The following is a 24,060-nucleotide window of genomic DNA, read 5'->3' on the forward strand; positions in this document are numbered from 1 at the left end:
TCCAGTATAAACATAATATATTTATATATAACCATTGATTATAAATATTTATAATCAATGATATTACATACAATAATTGTGTATCCCACTACAATACGTGTGTACAAATTTAACGCCACCGCCACCGCGGCAGTGTGTGGGGACCTTAAATCTTGTACACTACGTACAAAGATAAAAACCAGTTTACAATAATCAAATACAGATCTAGTGAGTTTCTTCTAAAAATAAACGACTGAAGATAATTAATTTCCCATATTGCGCCGTCGCTAATCAACGCGACTATAACGATTATAACGATGCCGACCACAACTAACTTGCGCCCGCAGCGCCACATAACGTTACCGACCAAATAGTACGCCACCGAAAAACCATCCAGTGAACTATCTATAATATCCATAATCAATGATACCAGTTATATATTATTCATATAAAGTTTCTTTTTGTTTCGACATGTACATTTTTTCTGAATAAGCTTAAGGTATATACAGTTTCATTATTAAATACGTGTATATATAAATATTGTTGCAGTGCCGTATTTTCCTGTAAACACTATAAGCTAGAGCTTAAGGCCCCTGCAAACCCTATTAATTTTTCATCAAAACGACCTTAGCGACTGACAAAAATTAAAGTACTTCTAGTGGTTCGATTTAAAAAATGTAAAGATGTTTGAATTGGTCAACAAGTCTACTTTGCATCGGTCGGAGCATATTTTTTATATTTTAGATATTTTTTAATATATTCAATATTAAAAATGTAAAAATTTTTTAAAATGTAAAATATTTATTCTCGTCAAGCATTTGTTAAAATTGAAAAAGTGCTCCGACCGATGCAAAGTAAACTTGTTTACCAACTCAAACATCTTTACATTTTTTAAATCGAACCAATAGAAGTACCTTAATTGTTGTCAGTGCGACAGCTATTTCACGTTCATAAATTGGTTTTGAATATTTTAATCTAATAGCTTTAAGTGACATGTGCATGTGCGTGCGTGCGGCGTGCCGCGTGCGTAATATATTTAGCCGACCGGCGGGCGGCGACCATTACACTAATCGTTTTCGTTATCGGTATTTCTACGAATGACGATAAATTATTGACAAAAATACTAAATAGGTTGGTAGATTACGGATTATACGATGAGCGTAAACATTATTTTGTTTTATTTTATGATCGTTGCCCTGAGTATACGGGAATGTTGTAATTTTCAGTTGCTCTTAGGAATAGCATATACTTCACCTTAATTTTTAATACAAGACTCCTGATATATTTTAACAATAGTAGTTGAAAATATTAAAAATACATAGACACAATTTTTTTTTTATAAGCATTCAAAGTTCGAATTTTGACCAATTTTATCAAATTTATAATTTAAAAATTATTTTGTAGTTAAACATTTATAAAATGTTCAACTTTCATACCTAAGGATTGAAATTTAAGAATAAGGTACCACGTAAGTAGGTTATTCTGTAACCAAAAAATACAACTTACCGGGAACCGTATTTTATAATATGTAATAACAATACCTATATAAATATAATATAAAATATCCACCTTACAAACCGTCTCTTTTTCGTATACAATGATATTATATCATCTTACCCACCTTTTTAACAATATTAGTTGTACTGTAGTGGATGTGTTGAATTTGAAAACGATAATTAAATTATATATTCAATCATTGAATACGAGTAATCCTGATCGAAGTCATTTGGTAAGCCATATTATAATATTTTTAAATTAGCTACCCATAAAAAAACTGATATTGTTTTTCTCCTGACAAGTAACAATATGTTTTGTTTTATGTAGGAACGAAATAATTGCCTAAACACAACTCCTTAAAAATGACACATTTGCAGGGGCCTTAAGGCGGCAATTTTTCAAGGGCGGCAAATAATTTTTAATATTACATTTTTATTATATACTTATGTAACTAGAACTAAAATAAATGCAACTAATTATAGATTATTTTATTTTATTAAAGCCGATGGGTACTAAGCACTAACTATTTAATTTTAAATATTATTTAAAAATAAACTTTAGCATTTTTTGTTGCCATGTTTTTATCATTAAGTTTTTCATATTAATGCATACTATACATTTTTATAACAGCTGTATATTTTTATTTTACATCATTAAAATTATAAGTCATAAAAAAAACAACTATAATGCTTAAATAACATTTTTTAGACCAGAAAAATATTTATATTAAAAGGTGGCAATTTGTTTAGTGCTTAAGGCGGCACTATAGTTAAATCCGGCACTGCATAATTGCTAGTTTTTCTACGTTAACGCTCAGGGCACTGCTGTCGTCGTCGCAATCGCGCACCGAGGGCGGCGGTCGGGACTTTGAACCTTACTGCAATGTCACAATCAACCACACTCGCAATCGAGAACAAAAACAAAAAAAATAAATTTCATTTAATTACTACAAAGTTATATAACGACCAGTTAAGCATTTAATGGACGAATAAAATGTTCAAAAATAATTCGATCTCTGTAAACAGCATTTACGTTACCGACAAAATGGATACTTCAAATAATGATAAATCCTCGGAAGTCGGATGGTCTTTAGCTACGACGTCTAAAACTAAAATATTTCATTCGAGTTCTTCCAAACATAGCTTACCACAAACACTATTGCAAATTATCGACCGATCGCTTGAAAATAATGACATCAAACCTTGACTTTTACAAAGCTTTGGTCCACTTTTTGAGAGACAAGAAAGCTGAATTTCATACTTTTTCAACTTAAGAAAGATAAACCAATACGAGTAATGATTCGGAATCTTCACCCAACCACTCCAATTGAATTAATCAAATCTGAACTTGAAATCCGTCTATTTGAAGTTAGGCAAGTTTCAAGTGTTCTCCATAAGATAAATGAAATTCCACTAGGTACCTCTATTTTTTATTACTTAAAGATTTTTATTTTTGGTGCTTTAGATGTTCTATTTTCCAATGGAAATAACTCGACTTATGAGATTCGCTTTTCTCGTGTTCAGGAATTCTTGTATGAAGTTTTCTTCAATTATGTGTTGCAATCTAACCATAATCCCTCTGCTGAAGCCAGAATTGAAAGCTTAGTCATATGTGGCTGAATATTTTACATGACAGACAGAGCAAAGTCGCTTTTTCCTTACTCCAGACTAACCAGTCTCTTTCTACACATTCTCCATTTGCTAGTTTCTTCTTAAAAATGGTGTTTGGCATGGAAAACCTTTGGGAGTCCTCAGGAAAAATGGCTGGTAGTTTTTCATGTGATTTTTTAATGTCAATATCAATATTAAAGTTAATTGATCCCCTGTCGAAATATTTACTCGTATTAGATGACACCACCAATTATTTTTATTTTCAATAGATGAAGATGACAGTTCGAACTGTCTAGATTCAGCAGTCTCGAATTTAGAAGATGACATTATGTTCAAAGGACACGGGCAAAGTTACTGCTGTCTCATTAACTGAGGAAGCAACTGATTGAAGGGTTGAGTTATAGTTCAATAATGGATCTTATATTATCCAATTCTAATTTTCATTTTATACCCTTAAATAAGAATGCTAAAGTTCCCGTAGATAATTATAATCCTCATATTAATGTCAATTACTTTCAGTTCTACTCACCTTCTCCGCTATCTTTTTCCGAAGAAACCTATGACTGGTATAAGGGCGAATATAATAATATATTATCTTTCCTTGGTTCAATAAACTGGACTGAATTTTTCAAAATTAGTAATGATATTAAAACCATTATTGATGAATTATATTATATATATGAATTTTATTTACAAAAAGCACTAACTAACAGCTAGCAATTTTGGAGCTATTTTAACAAGTATAACAAAAAATAGTATACCAAAATCTCTATTAAAATCATTAAATAATGAGTATAGAAATCTTACAAACGTCTATGCGATAGAGTGGGGTCTGGCAAATGAACCAACTGCAGTAAATATTTTACAACAAACAAAATATAGTTCAACTTGGACTATGGTTACAGCTATGTGGGTTTATTGGAGCTTTACCATACGGTATCATAGATAAAGATGATATTGTTGAAATAAAGTGCCCATATAGGTATAGAAAATGTAAATTATCTTATTCTGAAGATCAATCATACATTATTTACAAAATTAACAATGAAGTATTTGTTAACGAACACCATAATTACTGGCATCAAATACAAGGACAACTCTATATGACCAAAAGAAGTAGGTGCTTTTTGGTTGTATGGACTCCTAAAGAATCTATCATAGCTCAAATATTTAAGGATACAAATTAGTCAAAAAACATAACTATATTAAAAAAGTTTTACTTAGAACATTATATTTCATACATTTTAGGGGAAAAAAAATAATCAAATACAGTTAATAAGTAATAGATGAAAACAAAGGTTAATTTCATAATTTATACATACAATTACACTTATTACACTAACAAATAAACTATTATGTTATATTTTTATTTTAATGAACATGAATCATTTATATTTTATCTTGAACTTCTTTGATCAAGAGAAATTATAAATTTGTGAGAGCAGAAACTACTTTAAAAATACAATCAATATGAGACAATAATAATGTAATGTTGGGACATGATTTAAAATCCTATAACATTTGATCCTACCAATGGCACGTTTAACGTGTATTCGAGCTCTAGCAATAGTTTCGGTTAAATAAATCTGTTCTTTGGTAAGTTGTGGTGTATCAAGAAATAGAGGTATATTTAAGTGAACGCCAGTAGGCAAAATGTCTCTGACCAAAAACTCTTTATCTCTTTATCATCTAAAATCAAATCTCTTTTTTCTAGTTGAGCTAATAAACCACTAATAAAGTGATCATTTTATCAGATGTTGAGCCTGGGAATAGATTGCTACAAAATGTTACAACACCATTTGGTGAAACTCTTATGAAAGCTTTTAAGGTATGATAATGTTTATAATTACTATAAGTAAATTTCTGAGCAATCATCGATTTTCTAGTTACATCCGTAGAGAAAATTCTGTATAGTCTATAATAATCCTACAATTAGTAAATGAACTGAAAGCATTTGGCAAGCACAATTTATTTTTATTTCTAGAAGGTATTTTATTCATACATTTTAAGAATAAAGTTTTATAGAGAGCATGGACCCAAGTAATAAATATGTTAGTAACTGTAGCTCGACTATAATTAAAACGTTGGGATAAATCTAAATTAGGTAAGTTTAATCTTAGTTTCATAAATGTTAATAATAATTGATCACGAGGACTAAAAGTATTTAATTTTCACTTCAAAAAGTAATTCAAATTTATATATTCAAATATCTCATAAAGAAAATTAAAAACTATTGAATTTGGTTAACCAGTATAAACATTAACCAACTCATCGTTGTTACATATAGTTTCATATGAAAATACAACTGACAGTTTATATATTTTACTTTTTTATTTTTCATTTTCTTGCTTTAGAAAATAATTTTCAGCTTCTAATACTATTGCACTTGGAGTTGATGGTGAAGTTTGAACAGAAACAAATCTAAAAAAAATATTTAAGTATAATATAATGATAACATGATATACATAATTGTACTTTTTTATTCATTGTAAATTGTTATTCATTTGAAAATTGCAAAAAAATGTAAAGCATTAGTAATAATATTATATAATAAAATATAATACCTCCATTTAAAATGGTTATAAAACAATTTTAAATCTTAAAAAGAGTCATCGTTTCTTTAAAACTGAATACACTCATCATTTGGTGAGTTTTTTTTTAATTAAACCCTCATATCAATTTAATTAAATAAACAGACAATACAAATACTAACTTTTTAGTTTAAGTTTAGATCCATGTTCTCCAATATTTTAATTTTTGAACCATCATTCACTTTAGATTTGATATCTCTAAAAAATAATAAATATCATATTAAAAAACTGACAATTATTCTTTTTAAAAATAATACTTCTAGCATACTTTTCCAACTTTAGTGCATTTTGTTGCAAAAAAATCATCTCATTTGATGCCATATTTGTAGCCATTGATTCAGCTGCTTTTTTTTGATTTCTTTGCCTTTTCTCAGGCGATGCAAAGTTATATGTGACATTTTTTTTCAGATGCTCTAGCAACTCTGGGCCATTAAAACGAAGTCCATTTTTAAAATGACAACTACATACAACACATCCACGACCAGGTTGAACACTTCGCCTAAATATTTTCAATTTCAAATACAATAATATGGAATTTATATTATAAATTGTAGTATAAATGAAGTAATACTCACCTAAGTAATTTAATCCACCTGTTACGAGATTTAGGATCTTTAGGAAAAGTAAAAAATGTACAAGTCTCTCTTTGGTTGTGATGATTACAACCAACAGCCCAATAGTAACTCATATTTAAATAAAAATATAATAGTTATACCTAAATGTATACTACTTTTATAACGAACTTATAACATGAACGATGAGTAATAAAAAAAATTAGATATTAAACATTTAAAACATTATGAACGACATAAACATTTAATGAAAACAAAAGTCACTGATAAGACTCATTTTGGCGCGCATTTTTATTTTGAATTAAATTTAAAAACTATTTTACTGTTTTATAATTACAATTGTATAATATCATGACTGAGATCAGCATTTTTAACTAAAAAAATGTAATTTAAAAGATATCTCTGTGTATTTCTTATGGGAATAAAATTTGTTTAGCCTTTGTTTACTTATGAAGTCCTTGGATTACGTCACACTCACCTCCCGTGTTCTGTGTTTAGACACTCCTTACAGCAACGGCCGCGTGTATGTTCTACCCCGCGTCTCCCGCGTCGTGCGTTCCTCCGTGCCATCGTGTTCCGTAAACGGTCAACGGACATTCAGCGGCCATATTCCGTCTAGCGCACCGCGTCCTCCGCTATTCGCACCGTCACCGTATCGGCCGAAAGTGTACGCTCGTACTGTATGTCGCCTGAGACGACCATTGCCTGGCTACATGTCGAACAAGATGTCTATGTCCTCTGCGCGGCCCCCGCCGTACCCGGGGATCGTCAGCACCAGCAAAAGCGTCATGTTGCCCCAGCCTCCCGACGACTCCGTCTCGTCGATGGCGTTTAGCCCGTCCGAGGCCACGCAGAACCTCATCGTCGCCGGTAGCTGGGACAACACGGTGAGCGTCTTGTTCCGGCCGGCAAACACCCTGTGTGTGCCGTTCGTAATTTCCGGACGATGGTGACCAATGTGGTGGTAAATGTTTTCCAGGTGCGGTGCTGGGAACTCAAACCCAGCGGCCATGGCGTACCCAGGGCCTTGCAGTCCATGACCATGCCGATATTGGACGTGTGTTGGAACGACCAGGGCAATCATGTTTTCATGGCGTCCTGCAACAAACAAGTGCATTGCTGGGACTTGATGAGCAATCAGACGGTACAAGTGGCGGCTCATGACGCGCCCGTCAAGACTTGTCATTGGATCAAGGCTCAGATGTACAACTGCCTTATGACCGGCTCGTGGGACAAAACATTAAAAGTATCTACTCTACACACATTGTATTTCACTGTAACCTAACATTGCTTGTACTACTAACCCGATTCATTTGTTGTAGTTTGCCTTATAACTTTTGTGTACCTTTTCTACAATTTTCTTGCATTAATTTGTTTAATGTACTGCTGTAGTCGGCTGATGTTAGGATATGTTGATTTAATTGATTGTTGTAATCGTATACCATATCATTCCTATTCTATATTGCATGTGATACTGATTATAAAAATCTAAAGCATAGTTTTCAAGTCGAACAACAAACCATTTAAACATAACATGTTTAATTTATTAATGTTTGTATTACAAAATTTATCTTCGTATGTATCCTTTAATATTGTATTCTACATATTTATTTTTTTTTTACACTAAACCCTTCTTATCTTGGGTTATAAAATTGTTTAACATCATTTAATACTTAGTCTTATAAAAGAGAACATTGTTGATTTGTGTACAATTATTTTTCTATATAAACATATTTCTCATTATCGATATTCATAAATATATAATTATAATAATACATTTAAACTTAATTCTATGTATTCATATGCATATAAATATTTTATGAAATAAAACCTTTTTAAAATAAATTTTAAATTAAAATTTAATACATTTTGAGTTATAAATATCTTTTTATAACTTATTTTTATAATTAGGAGTATGATTTTTATTCAAAATAGGTACAATTTAAGCTTTTTCAATTGTTTATACATAATGTACTAATTTTTCATATTTCTTTGATATAAGTTTTTTATTTAAATATTTTATTATGCACATATTTAGGACTAAATTCTTATTAAAAATGTTTAAAATGTGTATTAGAAAATGTTACTTTATAAGAATATAGAACTAGTAGTATTTCATTTACTAAAAAAAATTATTGTAGTTATAATATCATTGTCATATACTAATTTTATTTCATATCTATATGCAGGGTTGGGTAATGTCTTCAATAGAAGTATCTGTAATACATATCTTAGATAAAATAGTATCTTGTATTTCGATACTAATAATAATAAACAAGTATTTCATATAGATGTTATGAAAAAAAGTTACTCAATAAATTAAAAATATACTTTAAAAAAAACGTTTTCATAATATTTTTAATTTAAAAATATTTTCAATAATTATTATCAGAAAAATTATTTTTCTAATAAAAATATCTAAGTACCATTAATTTTATACTACTTTAAAATCAATACTTATACAATAGATATACATTTTATACTTATCTAAATTTTTTTTAGTGAAGGTATGCGTCTGTATTTTATATTTTATTTTGGGGTAAGAAATTGTTTATAATTTAAGTTTAGTAATTTATCATCCTAGCAATCTGAGTGACTGAAAGATAAAGCTTAAAACCATAGATACAGATGGTTGGCACTTGGCACAGTAATTGCGATTAATATTATTTTTGTAAATGTTGAAAATCTGAATCAGTCATTGCCGCATTGCGCATTAAGTAAACATTTTTGGTTTATTCATACCCATATTTTTGTTAGTGTAATTTTTTACCAGTCTATGTTCTTATATGTTTGAAATAAAAAATCAAAATAATTTGTCCAACCCATTAATTTGAATATAAATTAACTTTAATTAACCTGAAAAACTGAAAATGATAATATTAAAACTGAATGTGTTCTTTGTAATTACAAAAAATGAATATAGTGGTACATTAAGATGGACATCCAAATTTCACATACATATAAAGGTTAGTTTCTTTACTTTAAATAATATAACAAATTAAAATTGGTATGATAATAGGTAAATTTATAAATATATATTATTTTTTATTTTTGTATATGTTTTATTTTTTTTATATTTAATATATTATAAGTTATAATATAGGTATTAAAATATGTAATTTTGAATTTAAGAGATTATACTATCATGTTTGAAAAATTTGAAAATTATGTTAAAACTAGAATGACGTCGTGGTAGAAAAAGAAAATTAAATTATTCAAACTTGATGTTCATACAACAAAAATTAAATTTTTTTCAATGCCATCAATTAATGAATCAAAACAAAATCAATTGAAAAAAAATGTTTTAAATTATATAGTATGTAGCATGAAACCATTATCAACATTAACAGTACATTTTTTAACACACTACTAAGTAATCATAATTTATAAATTGTTATTTATATAAATAATTGTAATTTGTGATTTTCAGATTGATGAAAATACATTAATTCGGTCAAGTTGTGTATTAGTTTGTAGACGATTTCTTGGTTGTTATATGCATAATAAAATTGCTGAATTGCTACATGAAATAAAATGTGAATATTCTATTGAATGAGATCAGTTAGTTTCAACTATAACTGATAATGGTGCTAATTTTGTAAAGGCACTCAAAGAATTTGGTTGTGAATTTAATTGGAATTTACTCACTAATGATTTAAATCTGATGGTGTGGAATATAAAATATAAATATGTCTATGATTATGTTTTAATTAAATTTTTTAATGTTTAGAGCAAATACATATGAACTAGCAGATGAAAAAGAAAATACCAATAAACCTTTATTTGAGTTAATCAAAATAGATAATACACTAAGACAAGCAACTACAATTTTTTACCTCATAATTTATGCTGTGCGAGTCATACATTGAGCCTTATTGCTACTACAGATTTTATCAACATTCTAAAAGGGACACCAGCCATAAGACTCAACCATTCTGTAATTGATAAATTTACTACACTGTGGAATTTGTCACGAAGACCAAAGTCTTCAGAAATTATACATACTATATTTGATGTTCATTAAAATGTCCATGTCCTACTCAGTGGAATTCTTGTAGTATAACTTAACTTTTAAAATACAAATATAAATTAAATTTAGTTATAAATTATAGCTTTAAGGATATAGATTTTAAGTTTTTAGAAGAATTAGCTGCATTATTAAAACCCATTGCTGGGGACCTAAAATTAATTTTATTGTATTAAGTATTGTATATTGAGTATCTAATATTTAAATACTTAAAATTTTTAAATTTATGTATCAATTAACTTGTATTTCAAATATTTATATAAGAATTATCTAGTTTCTTGTATCTAGATACCAATAATCAATGTATCGAGTACTTAATTATTTATATTAAAGTATGTTGCCCATCCCTGTCTGTATGTTTATAAAAAAATCTAAAATCTAATATATTTTAATGATATTATCATTATATTATTTGCTTTTCTAATAGAATTATATTATTTGTGTTGATTTTCTCATGATTCTATTTTACAACTAATGGTTATGGTTATTTTTTTATTGTTTTTGGGGTAGTTCTTACATACCTTGAACAATTATGTGTAATTCTTAACATTTTCAAAAACTTTCTAATACTTATATGATGTTTATTAGTATGTTTTAATTGTTTTTGACATTTCTCTGCTTCTGTATTTATACATTTATCTATTGAGTATGTATTTTGTTTTTAATTCTTAAAAGACACTCCATTATTCTTAATTATTTTTCTATTGAAATCTGTCAACCAAGTTAACAATTACTTCATTTGAAATTTCTACAATAACAAATTTCCCACATTTGATAATTCTGTTCTATTCACTAAATCTTTCATTTTAACTTTTCCTGTTTTTTTGACTAAAGAATAACAAATATTACTTAAATAGAGAGAATTTCTTTTGTAGTCCATATTTATTCAGATATGTGTCTATGTCCATAACCTATTGCCTTAAGGATTATGTTTGTAAATTGATTTAAACAAAAATGACTATACTTCTTTTAGTAATAAGTAATATTTTACTAAATACATAATATACACATAAGTAATATTATAATGTTGTGCCTACAGTATGCAAAAAATTGGTCTTATATACGAGTGGCCTATTGACCCTGTTATTGTAATACATAACATGATTTACATATTTACAGATAAACAACTATGTTGTTTTTATTGCACAATATGATGTTACTTTTTATACAATATTAAATTATATTCAAAATTTTGTAATGACTATTTTTTGTTTGAAAACTGAAGTTTTTGTTATGATAACTGTGTTATCTAACCATAATTGTATTTTTTAAGTAGTAATTATGTATTATTTTTTCTTCAATTTGTTTTGGAATGTGTAATAGTTTAATAATTGTGTTGGTTAGTAAATGGATATGAGTAAATGAAAATTAAGATGATGAGATATACTGTTATAAAGTGAAGATTTTGTATTGACATTTGTGGCTATTTGGAGTTTTTCTAGGTGTTGTGAAAATTGATAATGGTGATTTACAAATTGGTGTTATTTTTTTTTAGAAATTGAAGGCAAATAACGTTTCATATCCTTTGTTACGGACATACACAAATGTATGTCCTGACAATTACCAATATATAGGGGGACCACATAAATCACAAATAGTATAAATCGAGTGAACGATATAGAAAGAAATAATTAAGACCCGAGGGTAACACAAACACATACTATATATGAACTGTAAGGCTACATTTCAAAGTATGAATGCAATTAATAATAGCGCATAACAAAATATGGGATATGAGCGAATAGTAATATTATCGAGGTCAACCATTAAAATAACAAATTTAGTAATTCTTTTTACAGTAATTGGAAATAACTTATTCCATAGAGATGCGCGACTGATTCTACGAAACTTGAGTAATTAGCACCTCAGGGTAGTGACAATAATTGGAAATAGCCTTGTTCCATAGTTTTGCGCGGCCAATTCTCACGAGACCTGAGTATATAAGGAGTTGGGAATAGACCAATATTCAGATGTGTTTAAGACGTGTTAATACACGTTAGCGAGCATCTCCACGCCAGTTTATTTGTTAATTTAATTAAATAATTTGTACTTAGAAATATTTCAATAAACAGTTTAACTTAGTTTGAGTATTTTATTTGGAATATTCCTAAAGACATCATCACTTTTACGGTTGAACTGACGGCACGCAACACCTTCTTATGATACAACTTTTTTGGTGAACTCGCATGTAAAAGATCAACAATTTCATAAGGTACATGTATTGCGATTTGCTTAAAAAGTATTTTAGATTTATTGTTATGGTCATCAACCAAAAATTAATGAGAACTAATTTACTTCTTTTTTAAATCATCAATTTTCAGGTAAACAAGATAAATGTTACTTATATTATATTTATTATATATTTTGAATAATAATGAAGAGAAAATGATTTGTTTCTTTATTTTATCATTATAATATTCTGAAACATATATATTTATACTGTTATTCTATAACATAAAGCAGCAAAGAGCAATTTTATAGAGTGATGTTGTTTCTTTTGGTAATAATAACAAATTATTTTTGTAAACATTCATTTTTGAAGTTGACTGGTTTTTTTGATAACTATGTTATTATATACTTAGGTTTACTAACAGTTAATTGATTAACCTTGTCGACTAAAATTCTTTTTTAGTTATTTTATAATCAATATATGAAATTTAACTGCTAAAATATATAATAGAATAAACGGGCCTGAATTGGTAATTTTTTTTTTAGATCTTTAGAGAAACCTAATGAATGTAAATTTGAACTATTTTTTAAAATCTTAATATAAATAGTATAAACATTTATTTCCACGAAACAATAATATTCACTGTTTGTTCATTAAATTAATAAAAAATAAAATATTTATTTAATATTTCATATTTTTATTATAAAAAATGAATTGTAACAAAGAGTTTAATACTTATAGTTATAAATAAATAAGTTATTAATTAAGCAATTTTGGTACTTGCATTTTTCTTTACTTAAAATTAAGCTTATAATAATTTTGTAAAATTTAATTTATGAAATAATGAAGCCTATTTAACATTTATGAATAAATACAATCAAATACAATTTTGAAAATAATAATTCTGAAAACAATCTCAAATTTTAAGAATCCAAAAATTATTTGTTAGTTTTAGTTATTAGTAGGGAAGAGGATTTACAGTATTTGTATATTTGTTTTTCACAATCACAAAAATAGTAGAGTATAAAACAAATACGTTTCATGCTTTCACAAAGCTAGCCTTAACATTTTATTTTGGATATAAACGCATATTTCTTATATTTTATATTTTTAGATGTAGGTATATTTTAAATGATTTATAATTTTATCAATACGTTTCCTTTGACATTTTTATTTTAACTAATATACGACTAGAATATTGTTGAATTAAAATAATTTTATTTTTTGATCATATTGTTGTTGAATGTTCATAGATTCATATTTTTTCTAGGAACACGTCTCGAGGGTCGCCGATTACATTAATTTTATTTATAAACAGTAAATACATTGTTCACAATATACAATTCACGATAAAGCTTAATATACATTAAACATATTTTGTATTTCTATCAGATATAATTACCAGTCTCGAAATAACAAATATTGCACTATGTCGTGCGATTGAAGTACCGGTTATGCAAAATGTCAATTTAAAATTTTAAGTTAAGTTACTGGTCCAACAAGAAAAAATAGCTGATGTTTTAAAAATAATATCTAATTTTAAAATTTAATTAAAATTATTAAAATCTTAAATGGCGAGGAAACTTTAATGAATGATCTACCTGGAAACTTAAGAGTAATTGATTTAGTCTATTTTTAAATACACCACAAGTAATTCAGTCGATGTAATGTGATTGTTTTCAATGTTTGAAGTATTATTCGCTGGCAACAGGCAATCTACTGGTTTAAGGAATTTTTTCTTAAATACCTACTAGGAATTTTTATTTTTTAGGATCAGAAGAAAAATTTTCAAGAAATTAAATTTTATAACCTATTTTTTTAAAAATGATTTACATATTATTTAAAATAAAATATAAGAGTGGTATTTTTAATGCATATTATAGTGTTTTTAAGTGCATAAGTGCTTGCATATTTAATACTTTTTTAGAGCTACAAATCCTCTGCCTTATTTATTAGATACAGAATTTCTAGATAATATATATTATTCAATTTTATATCGGTATAATTTCATTACTTTGTAAAAAAAATTACAATAGTAATAATATTAAATAATATTATTATGAAAAATTCTGTAATTATAGCCTCTATTTATATTGGTTATTTTATTTTTAGTTTTGGGATTTAAGAAGTTCAAATCCAATAATGACCATTAACCTGAATGAAAAAGTTTATTGTGCTGATGTGGTAAGTTATATTAATTTTGAAAAACATTATTTTCATTATTATAATTTATATTATAACTACAAGTAATTTATCTTACGCAAAATATTTATATATATATATATATATATATATATGTATATTTACATATAATTGTAATATTCTATATTATTTAGGACTACCCGTTTGCAGTTGTTGGTACTGCCTCTAAGGGTCTGTTTCTTTATAAATTGGAAGGACAACAACCTATATTTGTAAAATCTATAAAATCACCACTTAAAAGTCAACACAGTTGCCTAAAAATTTTTAGAAATGTGAAAACACAAACTCCTGTTGGTTAGTTAGGTATAAAACAATAATATTTATTTCAATTAATCAATGGTTTTTAATTTTCAGGTTTTGGTATAGGAAGTACAGAAGGCCGGGTAGCTATTGAGTATGTGGTGCAAAATGCTTCAAAAGTAAATTTTACTCTTGAATGTCATCGACGACCAATAGGGACTAAACCTGAGGTTATTGATATATATGCTGTATGTATTCATAAACTCAAATAATATCAAAGTTATTTAATAAAAATATTTGCAGGTGAATGATATTAATTTTCATCCAGTTCATGGTACATTAGTGACTGCAGGTTCTGATTCGGTGTATACTTATTGGGACATAGATGTCCATGCAAAATTGAAAAGTTCCGATCAACATGACCAAGCTATTACTAAATGTTGTTTCAACTTGAATGGGCAAATATTTGCTTATAGTATTGGATATGATTGGTCAAAGGTTAGTATATTATAAGTTCATCTTAATAAATGATTAGTAATAATTGTATGTGATTGATGACTACCAGTTACATTGGTATAGTCCGTTCCAAAAGAGAAGACTCGAAGTGGTGACGGGTTTTCGTTCGGCGGTGCGCATTCCTCACCCACGACTATTGTGTGTCGCATTTTAATTATGGTGTATACATCATTGGCAATGATCGGAAATAGACTTAAGTAACGTAAAACAAAACCAGGTGGAAAGGGAAAAATTCGCAGAAACCGTGTCTTCTCTTTTGGAACGAATTATAGTTAGATTTAATTAAAATATTTTATTATCAGTTTCAAAGTAATGTTATTTGTTATTTTATTGTATAAAATTAATTTAATAATAGTTTGACATAATTTTATATTTTCTCTAAACATGTAACATTTGTAAATCCTTATAATTACATAACATCTACTGTGAATTATTTTGACAGTAAATATTTGATTTTTACTCCTACAAAACATATTAGTATTAAATATTAAGTTAATAATTTTCAAAAAAATATAATAGAATAGTTAGTGTTGTGCCCTGTGTATGTACATTTGTCGGCTGACGCGACGGCCTACGTGACTGTAGGAATCGCGTTGGACAGCAAATTCGGGCTCTAACTGGCGAACGGCTACCACGGTCAGCGCGAGCGAATCAGTCGACGTACGGCCTAAAGTGTGATAGAACCTCTATAGCGTTTTTGATAATTAGTTAAGTAGTTTAGTGAAATAAACTAATATTTACAGTATATAAATTAACAGTGTTTTTCCTTTATTTCTACATGGAATTTCCAAAAGTATAATAGCGCTCAAGCACACATTTGGTGACAGCGGTACAGGCATACAATTATTTAATTGTGCATCGTCGTGTTTTTTTTTTACCGTGGCCGCCGTTGTACGCCACCGCCACAATCGTTCGCGTTGTGTACAATAAAATCCCACTAGCACGCATAAAAGTGCATTTACATTAGAGCCCGCATACGAACGAAGACATTCGTTTGAGTGCGGTCGTGATCGACTGAAGAGCGGTAAGATTAAATAAACCGTCCATTCAATATGAACGGCATTCGGCCCGTATGTGTTGTTTGCGTCGTATTTTATGTTAAATATTTTATTTAGACTCAATTGTGAAGAGAACGGACGATGAATGTTCACATCTTATAAATTTATATAAATCAAGACCAATTCTATGGGATCCTGAACATCCCCATTATAAAATGGGCAAAAAAAAAATTGACTTCTGATTGGAAATAGCTAATGAATTGACACGAGATTTGAACGAAACGAAGGAAAAATGGAGTCTACTAGGATCTTCTAGAAATTTTTGAGTTTTTAAATTAAACACACGTTATTTTGGCAACACGACTTCACTCGACAACGGTTTGATCGGTACTAAATAAGTATACTAGGTGTATCTGAAGGCAAACCTTGAGCGCACGAACGAACGGACTAATATAAACGATATAGCGATTCTTCGTGCGGGGTAGCGTTTGTGCGCCATTCGCTCGTATGCGGGTTCTAATGCAATTGGTAGTATCATATCTCAAGGTGTTCCAGGGCAAGACTGTCCAATTGCCTACGCTTTTCGGATACTCAATAAAGCAGAGCAAGCATTCAGCACTACCGCCAAAGAATTGTTGAGTATTATTTGCGCTGGAAATGTTTTCCATCCATATCTATTGGGATGCAAATTCAAAATTTTCATAGACCATCAGCCACTGCCGAGGTTATTTAACGTTTAGGATCCCGGATCTCGTCTGATGAGATGGAAGCTTAAATTGGCCGAATACAGTTATAAGGTAGTATATAAGCCCGGAGTATCCAACACAAATGCGGATGTACTGCATCGAAGAAGTAATGATCGTAAGAACCAGATCCCAAACATCACAGCAGAATAAGAATATGACTTAACTAAATTTTTGGTTGCTGCGCCAATGGCCAATAAAGAATTAAATACAGTGACATACCATTTCGTTACTTTCTTTGTATGCATTCATGGAATGCTTCAGAATATCGTAAGTGATCAAGGAACTGCATTTCTAAGTCGGGTTTTCATTGAACCATGCAAGTTGATTGGCATAAAGCATAATACTACATCACCTTACAACTCTCAGGCTAATGGAGCATTCGAAAGAAGTCACAGAACTATGGGAGAATACCTTCGACAATACGTAGACGTTAACCAATAAAACTGGGACATTTACATTCTGTATGCTATGTGTGTATAACTCCTCAGAACATAGCTCTACGGGTAAGCAACCTTATGAGTTATTATATAGCAAGACACTGTTAGTACCTACTTCACTAACGAACGCTCCAGAAGCGCTTTATAACTATGATGATTACCAAACAGAACTAAAACAGAAGTTAAAAGAATCCCGCCATATCGCGCCAGAACATCTAATCCAAAAGAAACAAAGAACTAAGATAAAGTATGACCAAAGCGGTCATTCCATTGATATTCACGAAGGAGATAAAGTTTTAAACCAAGATAAAGTAAGAAAAGGCAAATTAAGTGCCAAATGGCTTGGTACTTACGAAGTTTTAGAACTAAATTACAATGAAAATGTTACAATCCGTAAATGTAAAAAGAAGGCAAAGATACATACAAATCTTATAAAACCTTTCATAGAATAATAAGAATTACTAACATTTGTAAATATTTGTATAACAATTGGGCTTAACATACAAAAAAAAAAAAAAAAACTATTACAGATCAATACTCTTCATTCTATTTAACATCGTATTTGGGAAAACAGGATACATTATAGAACTAGTACCTCAATCAAGAATCTTGTATCAACTGATTGGTACCATACATCCAGTGGGCAACGAATTTAAATTAGTCACGTTTATGAATATTTCTGCTTCAGACATCAATCATAATAGTATCGTGGTTTTTCATAAAAAATTAGAAACATATTGCAGAAAAATGTAATTAGGAGCACCCATCGACATCTATTCGTTCAAGTTGCGAATGGATGAAAACCAGCATAACATTTATTTTTCATCAAATTGAACAAGTTAAAGGAGAAATTCTAGGTTCTAAAATAAACTAATATTTACAGTATATAAATTAACAGTGTTTTTCCTTTATTTCTACATCGAATTTCCAAAAGCATAATAGCGCTCACGCACACATCAATTGTTATATTTTTTTAAATACTGTAAGATAAATTAACATCCTGGTGTAATGATTAAATATTTTATTTGATATAATTTGAATACATCTTGAATCTCAGTTATAAAAATGTTAACATAATTTTGATAATTTTGAAATAATTTTATATAAATTTTTAAATCAACAAACAATAGACATATTTAATTAATTATTTAAATTTTAGATTTCACTTGGCCTATTATATTATTAAATATAATTTAATTAAATACATTTAAATGGTATAAATAACGGGTTTTGATTAACCAGTATTAATAAATAATTAAAAGTTATCATAATTACATAGAAATAGAAGTAATTTAAATAATAATTAATTTTACATTGATGTTGATTTTCTTTAATTTCAACTGTTAATAGTATTTAGAGTGTTCAAATCTAACATTCTCAGAAATATGCAATGGAGGCGGTTACTTTATCATTTATTTAATTTTTAATTGTAACACAACAATGATTAATAATAATATTACAATACAAAATGAATGTAATAAAAATAAATAATTTAATTTACTTATGATTCTTCAATTTTTGATTGCATCAAATATATATTTGTTAACCAGGAGATTGAATGCATAAAAAAAAGCATTATAAAATAATTAGAATAATTATTTTACAGTTATTTGAAAAAGTTATTTTAGATAATATTGTGAGAATGGATGATGTATATCATAAGTTAACGGATAACTAACTGCATTTAAAGTTATGTACTTATTTTATGTGTTTTAATTGATTTTCAGGGGCACGAGTATAACAATCCATCTAAAAAACCACAGATAATCTTAAAACCTTGTTTTGAAGATTCAAAACCTGAGATTCAATAATTAAATTGTACATTTATTTTTAAAATTTGTATTTTTATTAAAAATTAAATAAAGTAAAAAGTATATTTTATGTATTTATATTTTGTGTAAGCAAAAAAGTTTATTATTATAATTACATTTTTTAATATTGTTAATATAAAATTAAGTTTAGAAATTTATCGTTAATAATGATTATAATATTTCACACACTTATATCAAAACAGTAACGACTCAAAAAATTAGTATTTTTAGTTAAACCTATAATCAGATTCTGCAAACAAAATTACATAAATCAACAAAACAGGTTTATCTTTATTATTCTCCGTCAGATGACAGTGTCAGTACATTTTGTTGAATGAATAATAAGGATGTACCACCAATAATACGGTGGTTATTTTAGTTACTGTTTAGACATTAAGCAGATACCACGTAAGTTAATTAAACAAAAATGTTTTATTTTGAATTATAACAGTCTTGTTGAAAAAATTTGTTTAGTTTTCAAGTTTTATTTTAAATTGATACGTTGTTGATGACTATAATTGCTTTAATCTACGATTATTCATTGCTGGATTTCGAGTTGCGACAGTGTTAGTTATTTGGGTAAGTGAAAATATTTATGTTTATTTTGACTTCTTTCAGTTTTATAGAAAAAATAATCATATTATTAATTACATCATTTTTGATGAAAAGATTTGTTTTTCTTATTAATTCCTATTTCTTTGAGAATTATAAACGTAAAATAAAGTGAAATAATGCTTTTTTAGAGTTTAAAGATCTTTGTTGTTAGAGATCTTTGAAAATACTTAAGTACAAATATTGGTAGTTGAGTTCGTAATTGTTTATTTTTGAGTTGGCACACTGTTGATGGTTTTCAAGAGTATATTATAGAAAAATATAATAATATCTATGTTTTAGAAATATGAGTAAACGTGTGAAATTATTAGTCAGTCTGGCAAGAGAAAAATATGAGGGAAAAGTCATGCTTAATATTTCATCGCAATGCAAGGAGTTTCAGCCAACTACATCAAGTTCTAGTTCCCTTAAAATATCTATAATAGAAAATGAACAAACGGATTACTTTATTTCATCGATTCAAAGTAGCGAAAGTGACTATGATGATTCTGATAAGGATTCGAATTTTGAGTTACCTCCTAATAAAACAAAAACATTATTTCCTTTTATTATTCCTTCGTCCGCTTCATCTTCAACTAGCAGTAGCTCTAGCGCATCAATTAATGACAGCAGTAGTTCTAGTTCTGATACTGAAGATGAAAATGTAGATGTTTGTCAAAATCCTGCTATATCTGAAGTTCATGAGCAAGAGCCTATCACAAAAGAGAAAAAGGGAAAAAAGAGAGTCAGAAAACCTTCGATGTGGAAAATAAACGTTACAAAAGTATTAATAAATTCAGGCAAAGCCTACCATTTTTCTCTAAATCAAAGAAATAAGTTTCAGAAAGAAAAATTCGTTCACCCCGTGAAAACAATTGTCGCCTGAATTATAAAAACAATTTCGATGAACCTGTAAGGTGTTACGGACATATATAAATATGGGTCCTTACAATTTTTACAACATGGGCGGGACCACATAAATCTTAATTAGAAAGATCGGGAAATGATTATGAATAATAAAGTATTCACAATAATAGAAAGGAACTATTAATCTAATTAGAGGGTGATACGATGTTTCAGACATACATAAAATTAGATCCTTACAATTACAAATAAACAATTGAAATCAGTGAACAATGTTGAAAGGAATAATTAAGACCCCAAGGTATCACGAACATGGCTACATTTTTAATAAAAACGCATATGAGAGATGTGCGAATAGTTATATTAACAAGGTCACTAAAGTGATAAATCTTATATTTATAATAATCGAAAACAACTTTCGCACAGCGCGGCACGATTAATTCCCACAAGACCTAAGTATATAAGGGGGTTGGGAATAGACCAATATTTAGATGTAGTTTATACGAGTAGTCGCAAGGCATCTCTTCGCCAGATCATCTTTTAAATTAATCATTTGTACTTAGAAAATTTTTAAATAAACAGTTTAACTATATTGAGTATCTTTAATTGGAATATTTTCCTAAATCTTCAACATCTTTACGATTTGAGGACGGCACGCAACAAAGGCTTCAAATTTTTAATGCATACTGGAAACTAGCTGATCTTCAAAGACAAAGAGAATTTATTGTACAACACGTACAAGAAATAAAACCAAAATACAGGTATTCCAGTATACAAAATTTGAGAGCTGTAAATACCTCGTTTCATTTTGAAAATTAATGGGTCAAAAATTAGAGTTTGCAAGACATTTTTCAAATCCACTCTTGACTTGAATAATAAAGTTATTAAAACGGCCCTTTCTAAAAAATCAGAGTTCGGAGAAATAGAAGGGGAATTAAGAGGCAAACATGACAATTAGCCAACTATTGATCCACAAATTAAACAAAGCGTTTTAGATTTTATACATTTTATTCCACGGATTGAATCACACTACTTGAGAGCTCAAACAACAAGAGAATTCATCAGTTGTGATAAATGTCTAACGGATTTATACTGGAATTATAAATCAGTACGTGAAAACAACGGTTTGCTTTTTGCTACGGTATCAACATTTAATAGGATATTCAATACAGATTTTAATATTTCATTTTTTGTTCCAAAAATTAAATTTAAATATTACAAAAAATATTACATTACAATATTAAATATTATATAAAGTATATAAGTGTAGTATATTTTTTTGTCTACAACTTTGCCAATATTATATTATAAATATATGCTTTTGGAATATTGACTAAAACATAACTTCCAACTCATAAACTGTATTAATACCGTATTTATAAAATCATATCAATCGTGTACATTTAAAATTTTTGGTATTTACCTACATAGTAGATTAAATTAGTACATTACAACCGGCTATTTTAAGGATTTAGATACGGATTGACGACGTATACTTAATAATTGATAGAATCTACAAGATAATAACTAATCAGTAGATTAGATTAGAACTTTTCACCGTACATATTTTTGTCGGAATACTGTAGGTAGGTGGATACTATACGTTAGTAAACCGTGTATATTTCAACGTACTTATTCGTACAGCCATTGTACACTTTGGTATTGATCTAACAAGAACTAACAGATTTGTAAAATTCCTTCGTAGATGTTTTTGGACATTATTAGTGTTAAGTCAGTGGTTCTCAACCGGAGTGTCGTGGCATGTTACTGTGCCGCGAGATCAACTAGATGTGCAGTGAAAAAAGTCTGATTTTTGAAAATACCAATTGATGAAACTATGACAGCTAAATGTCAATTAATTGTGTAGATAAGACGATACATATATAGGTAAACTGTACGATTCTAACCCAACTGGATATCTTAGCGTGTAGCTAAAGTATTTGTTGTTGTCAAGTGCATGAATGTGCCGCAAAAACTTATAATGTATAATGATGTGCCGTGAACAAAAAAAAGGTTGAGAACCATTGGTGTTAAGTATTTCTTGTCGTGATCAATGGTGTATTGGTAAATATATTTGCGGATATAGGTAGGTAAGCACTAAAAAAATATGGATATTAATGCTAAAATAAATTTTCTTGCTTTGCTCGACAATTTTTTTTTTTCTATATGTTCAAAAAATGTAATTAATCCTTTTTACCTACATGTTTATAACTTCTAATAAAATTAAAAAATAAAACACTACAAGATAGGTATACATTTTCCGCACTTTATAAATTGCATGATGTAGATTTATGAACCATGGGCTGACACTACGTATTATTTTATTCAATGTTATTAACTACATTTAACAAAACACAGCATACACTGTAATCTTCAACAGATAAATATTTCATTCAATTTCATAGTTCATAAAAATTATTTCCAATGAACTATTAAATTATTATTTTTTTTTTTTGTTTTCGAGTTATTTTTGAAGCCTAACCTAAACTGTAGAATAATATTTTACATTGGGTATACAATGAAAATCGAAAATCTGCTGATGGGTATACTCACGTATACGCACCTACCAATACACCCCTGGTCGTAGAAAAAAAAAATCAATTGTCTCTTCGACGACGCTCAATAATTTTTGTTTGTTCAATCATCGAACTGATTTGCAAGAGAGTATACGTGAAAAATGACGCGCCACAACTTGGAACATCGATATGCAATCGAACGAAACACCACCGTTCGCCACACTCTCAATAACCGTAAATATATTATACGGCAGCAACACCCAAAATATCGCTTAACTCTTGAACATATATTATTGGACGTAGATCATAGGCGTGCGCACGGGGTATGCAGGGTATGCCGCTGCATAGTCTGCGGCTTCATGTGAGGGGCCCAGTGGCGTAGCCAAGGGGGGGTGGCTAAGGGGGCTATAGCCCCCCCCATGGGCTGTGTTTATATATATAATGTATCTTGACTATTTAATAGAATCAATGGATGCTCGTTTTAATCAAAGGCTTATTGATGTTATGCCACTTGAAGGACTTATTCCGGCCAATTTAAATATGTATGACGATAAAAATATTATAAAAACTACTAAAATATATGTCCAAGATCTCCATGATGATACCTCATCTATAATCAGAGCTAACCTGTTCATATGGAGGCAACAATGGAGTCAAAATACTATTCCAAAACCGAATTCTGCTCTTGATTCA

The 24,060-nt window shown here is 28.7% G+C and overlaps 3 protein-coding genes across 3 annotated transcripts; 2 read left to right on the forward strand and 1 right to left on the reverse strand.

Annotated features, from left to right (window-relative positions):
* Positions 1–5,362: 5,362 nt before the first annotated feature.
* LOC112692658 (THAP domain-containing protein 2-like) lies at positions 5,363–6,414 on the reverse strand. The gene is made up of 4 exons (XM_025567396.1): positions 6,253–6,414; positions 5,946–6,176; positions 5,800–5,875; positions 5,363–5,507 (listed from the first exon to the last, which is right to left on the reverse strand). Exons 1-3 carry the CDS (start codon positions 6,363–6,365, stop codon positions 5,803–5,805), a joined length of 417 nt encoding a protein of 138 aa, XP_025423181.1. The 5' UTR covers positions 6,366–6,414; the 3' UTR covers positions 5,363–5,507; positions 5,800–5,802.
* Positions 6,415–6,755: 341 nt separating this feature from the next.
* Positions 6,756–19,396, forward strand: LOC112692349 (mRNA export factor-like). The gene is made up of 7 exons (XM_025566997.1): positions 6,756–7,136; positions 7,229–7,495; positions 14,559–14,630; positions 14,783–14,942; positions 15,003–15,136; positions 15,192–15,386; positions 19,313–19,396. The coding sequence occupies exons 1-7, from the start codon at positions 6,963–6,965 to the stop codon at positions 19,394–19,396; spliced, it is 1,086 nt and encodes a 361-aa protein (XP_025422782.1). The 5' UTR covers positions 6,756–6,962.
* An 898-nt stretch (positions 19,397–20,294) lies between these two features.
* On the forward strand, positions 20,295–20,873 carry LOC112692356 (zinc finger CCHC domain-containing protein 10-like). The gene has a single exon (XM_025567010.1). The coding sequence runs from the start codon at positions 20,295–20,297 to the stop codon at positions 20,871–20,873; it is 579 nt and encodes a 192-aa protein (XP_025422795.1).
* The last annotated feature ends 3,187 nt before the right edge of the window (positions 20,874–24,060 follow it).

Source organism: Sipha flava, unplaced genomic scaffold (genome assembly GCF_003268045.1).
Source record: "Sipha flava isolate LNK unplaced genomic scaffold, YSA_version1 116_pilon_pilon, whole genome shotgun sequence".
Classification (NCBI taxonomy): domain Eukaryota; kingdom Metazoa; phylum Arthropoda; class Insecta; order Hemiptera; family Aphididae; genus Sipha; species Sipha flava.

Bases quoted from the DNA above. Each gene is read 5' to 3' on its own strand.
- LOC112692658 (XM_025567396.1), bottom strand. From the start codon at position 6,365: ATGAGTTACTATTGGGCTGTTGGTTGTAATCATCACAACCAAAGAGAG. The intron at 6,177-6,252 runs GTGAGTATTACT...GAAAATATTTAG, and splicing joins AGGTGGATTAAATTACTTAG to GCGAAGTGTTCAACCTGGTC. The intron at 5,876-5,945 runs GTATGCTAGAAG...ATTATTTTTTAG, and splicing joins AATGCACTAAAGTTGGAAAA to AGATATCAAATCTAAAGTGA.
- LOC112692349 (XM_025566997.1), top strand. From the start codon at position 6,963: ATGTCGAACAAGATGTCTATGTCCTCTGCGCGGCCCCCGCCGTACCCG. The intron at 7,496-14,558 runs GTATCTACTCTA...TTTTATTTTTAG, and splicing joins CGTGGGACAAAACATTAAAA to TTTTGGGATTTAAGAAGTTC. The intron at 15,387-19,312 runs GTTAGTATATTA...ATTGATTTTCAG, and splicing joins TTGGATATGATTGGTCAAAG to GGGCACGAGTATAACAATCC.
- LOC112692356 (XM_025567010.1), top strand. From the start codon at position 20,295: ATGAGTAAACGTGTGAAATTATTAGTCAGTCTGGCAAGAGAAAAATAT.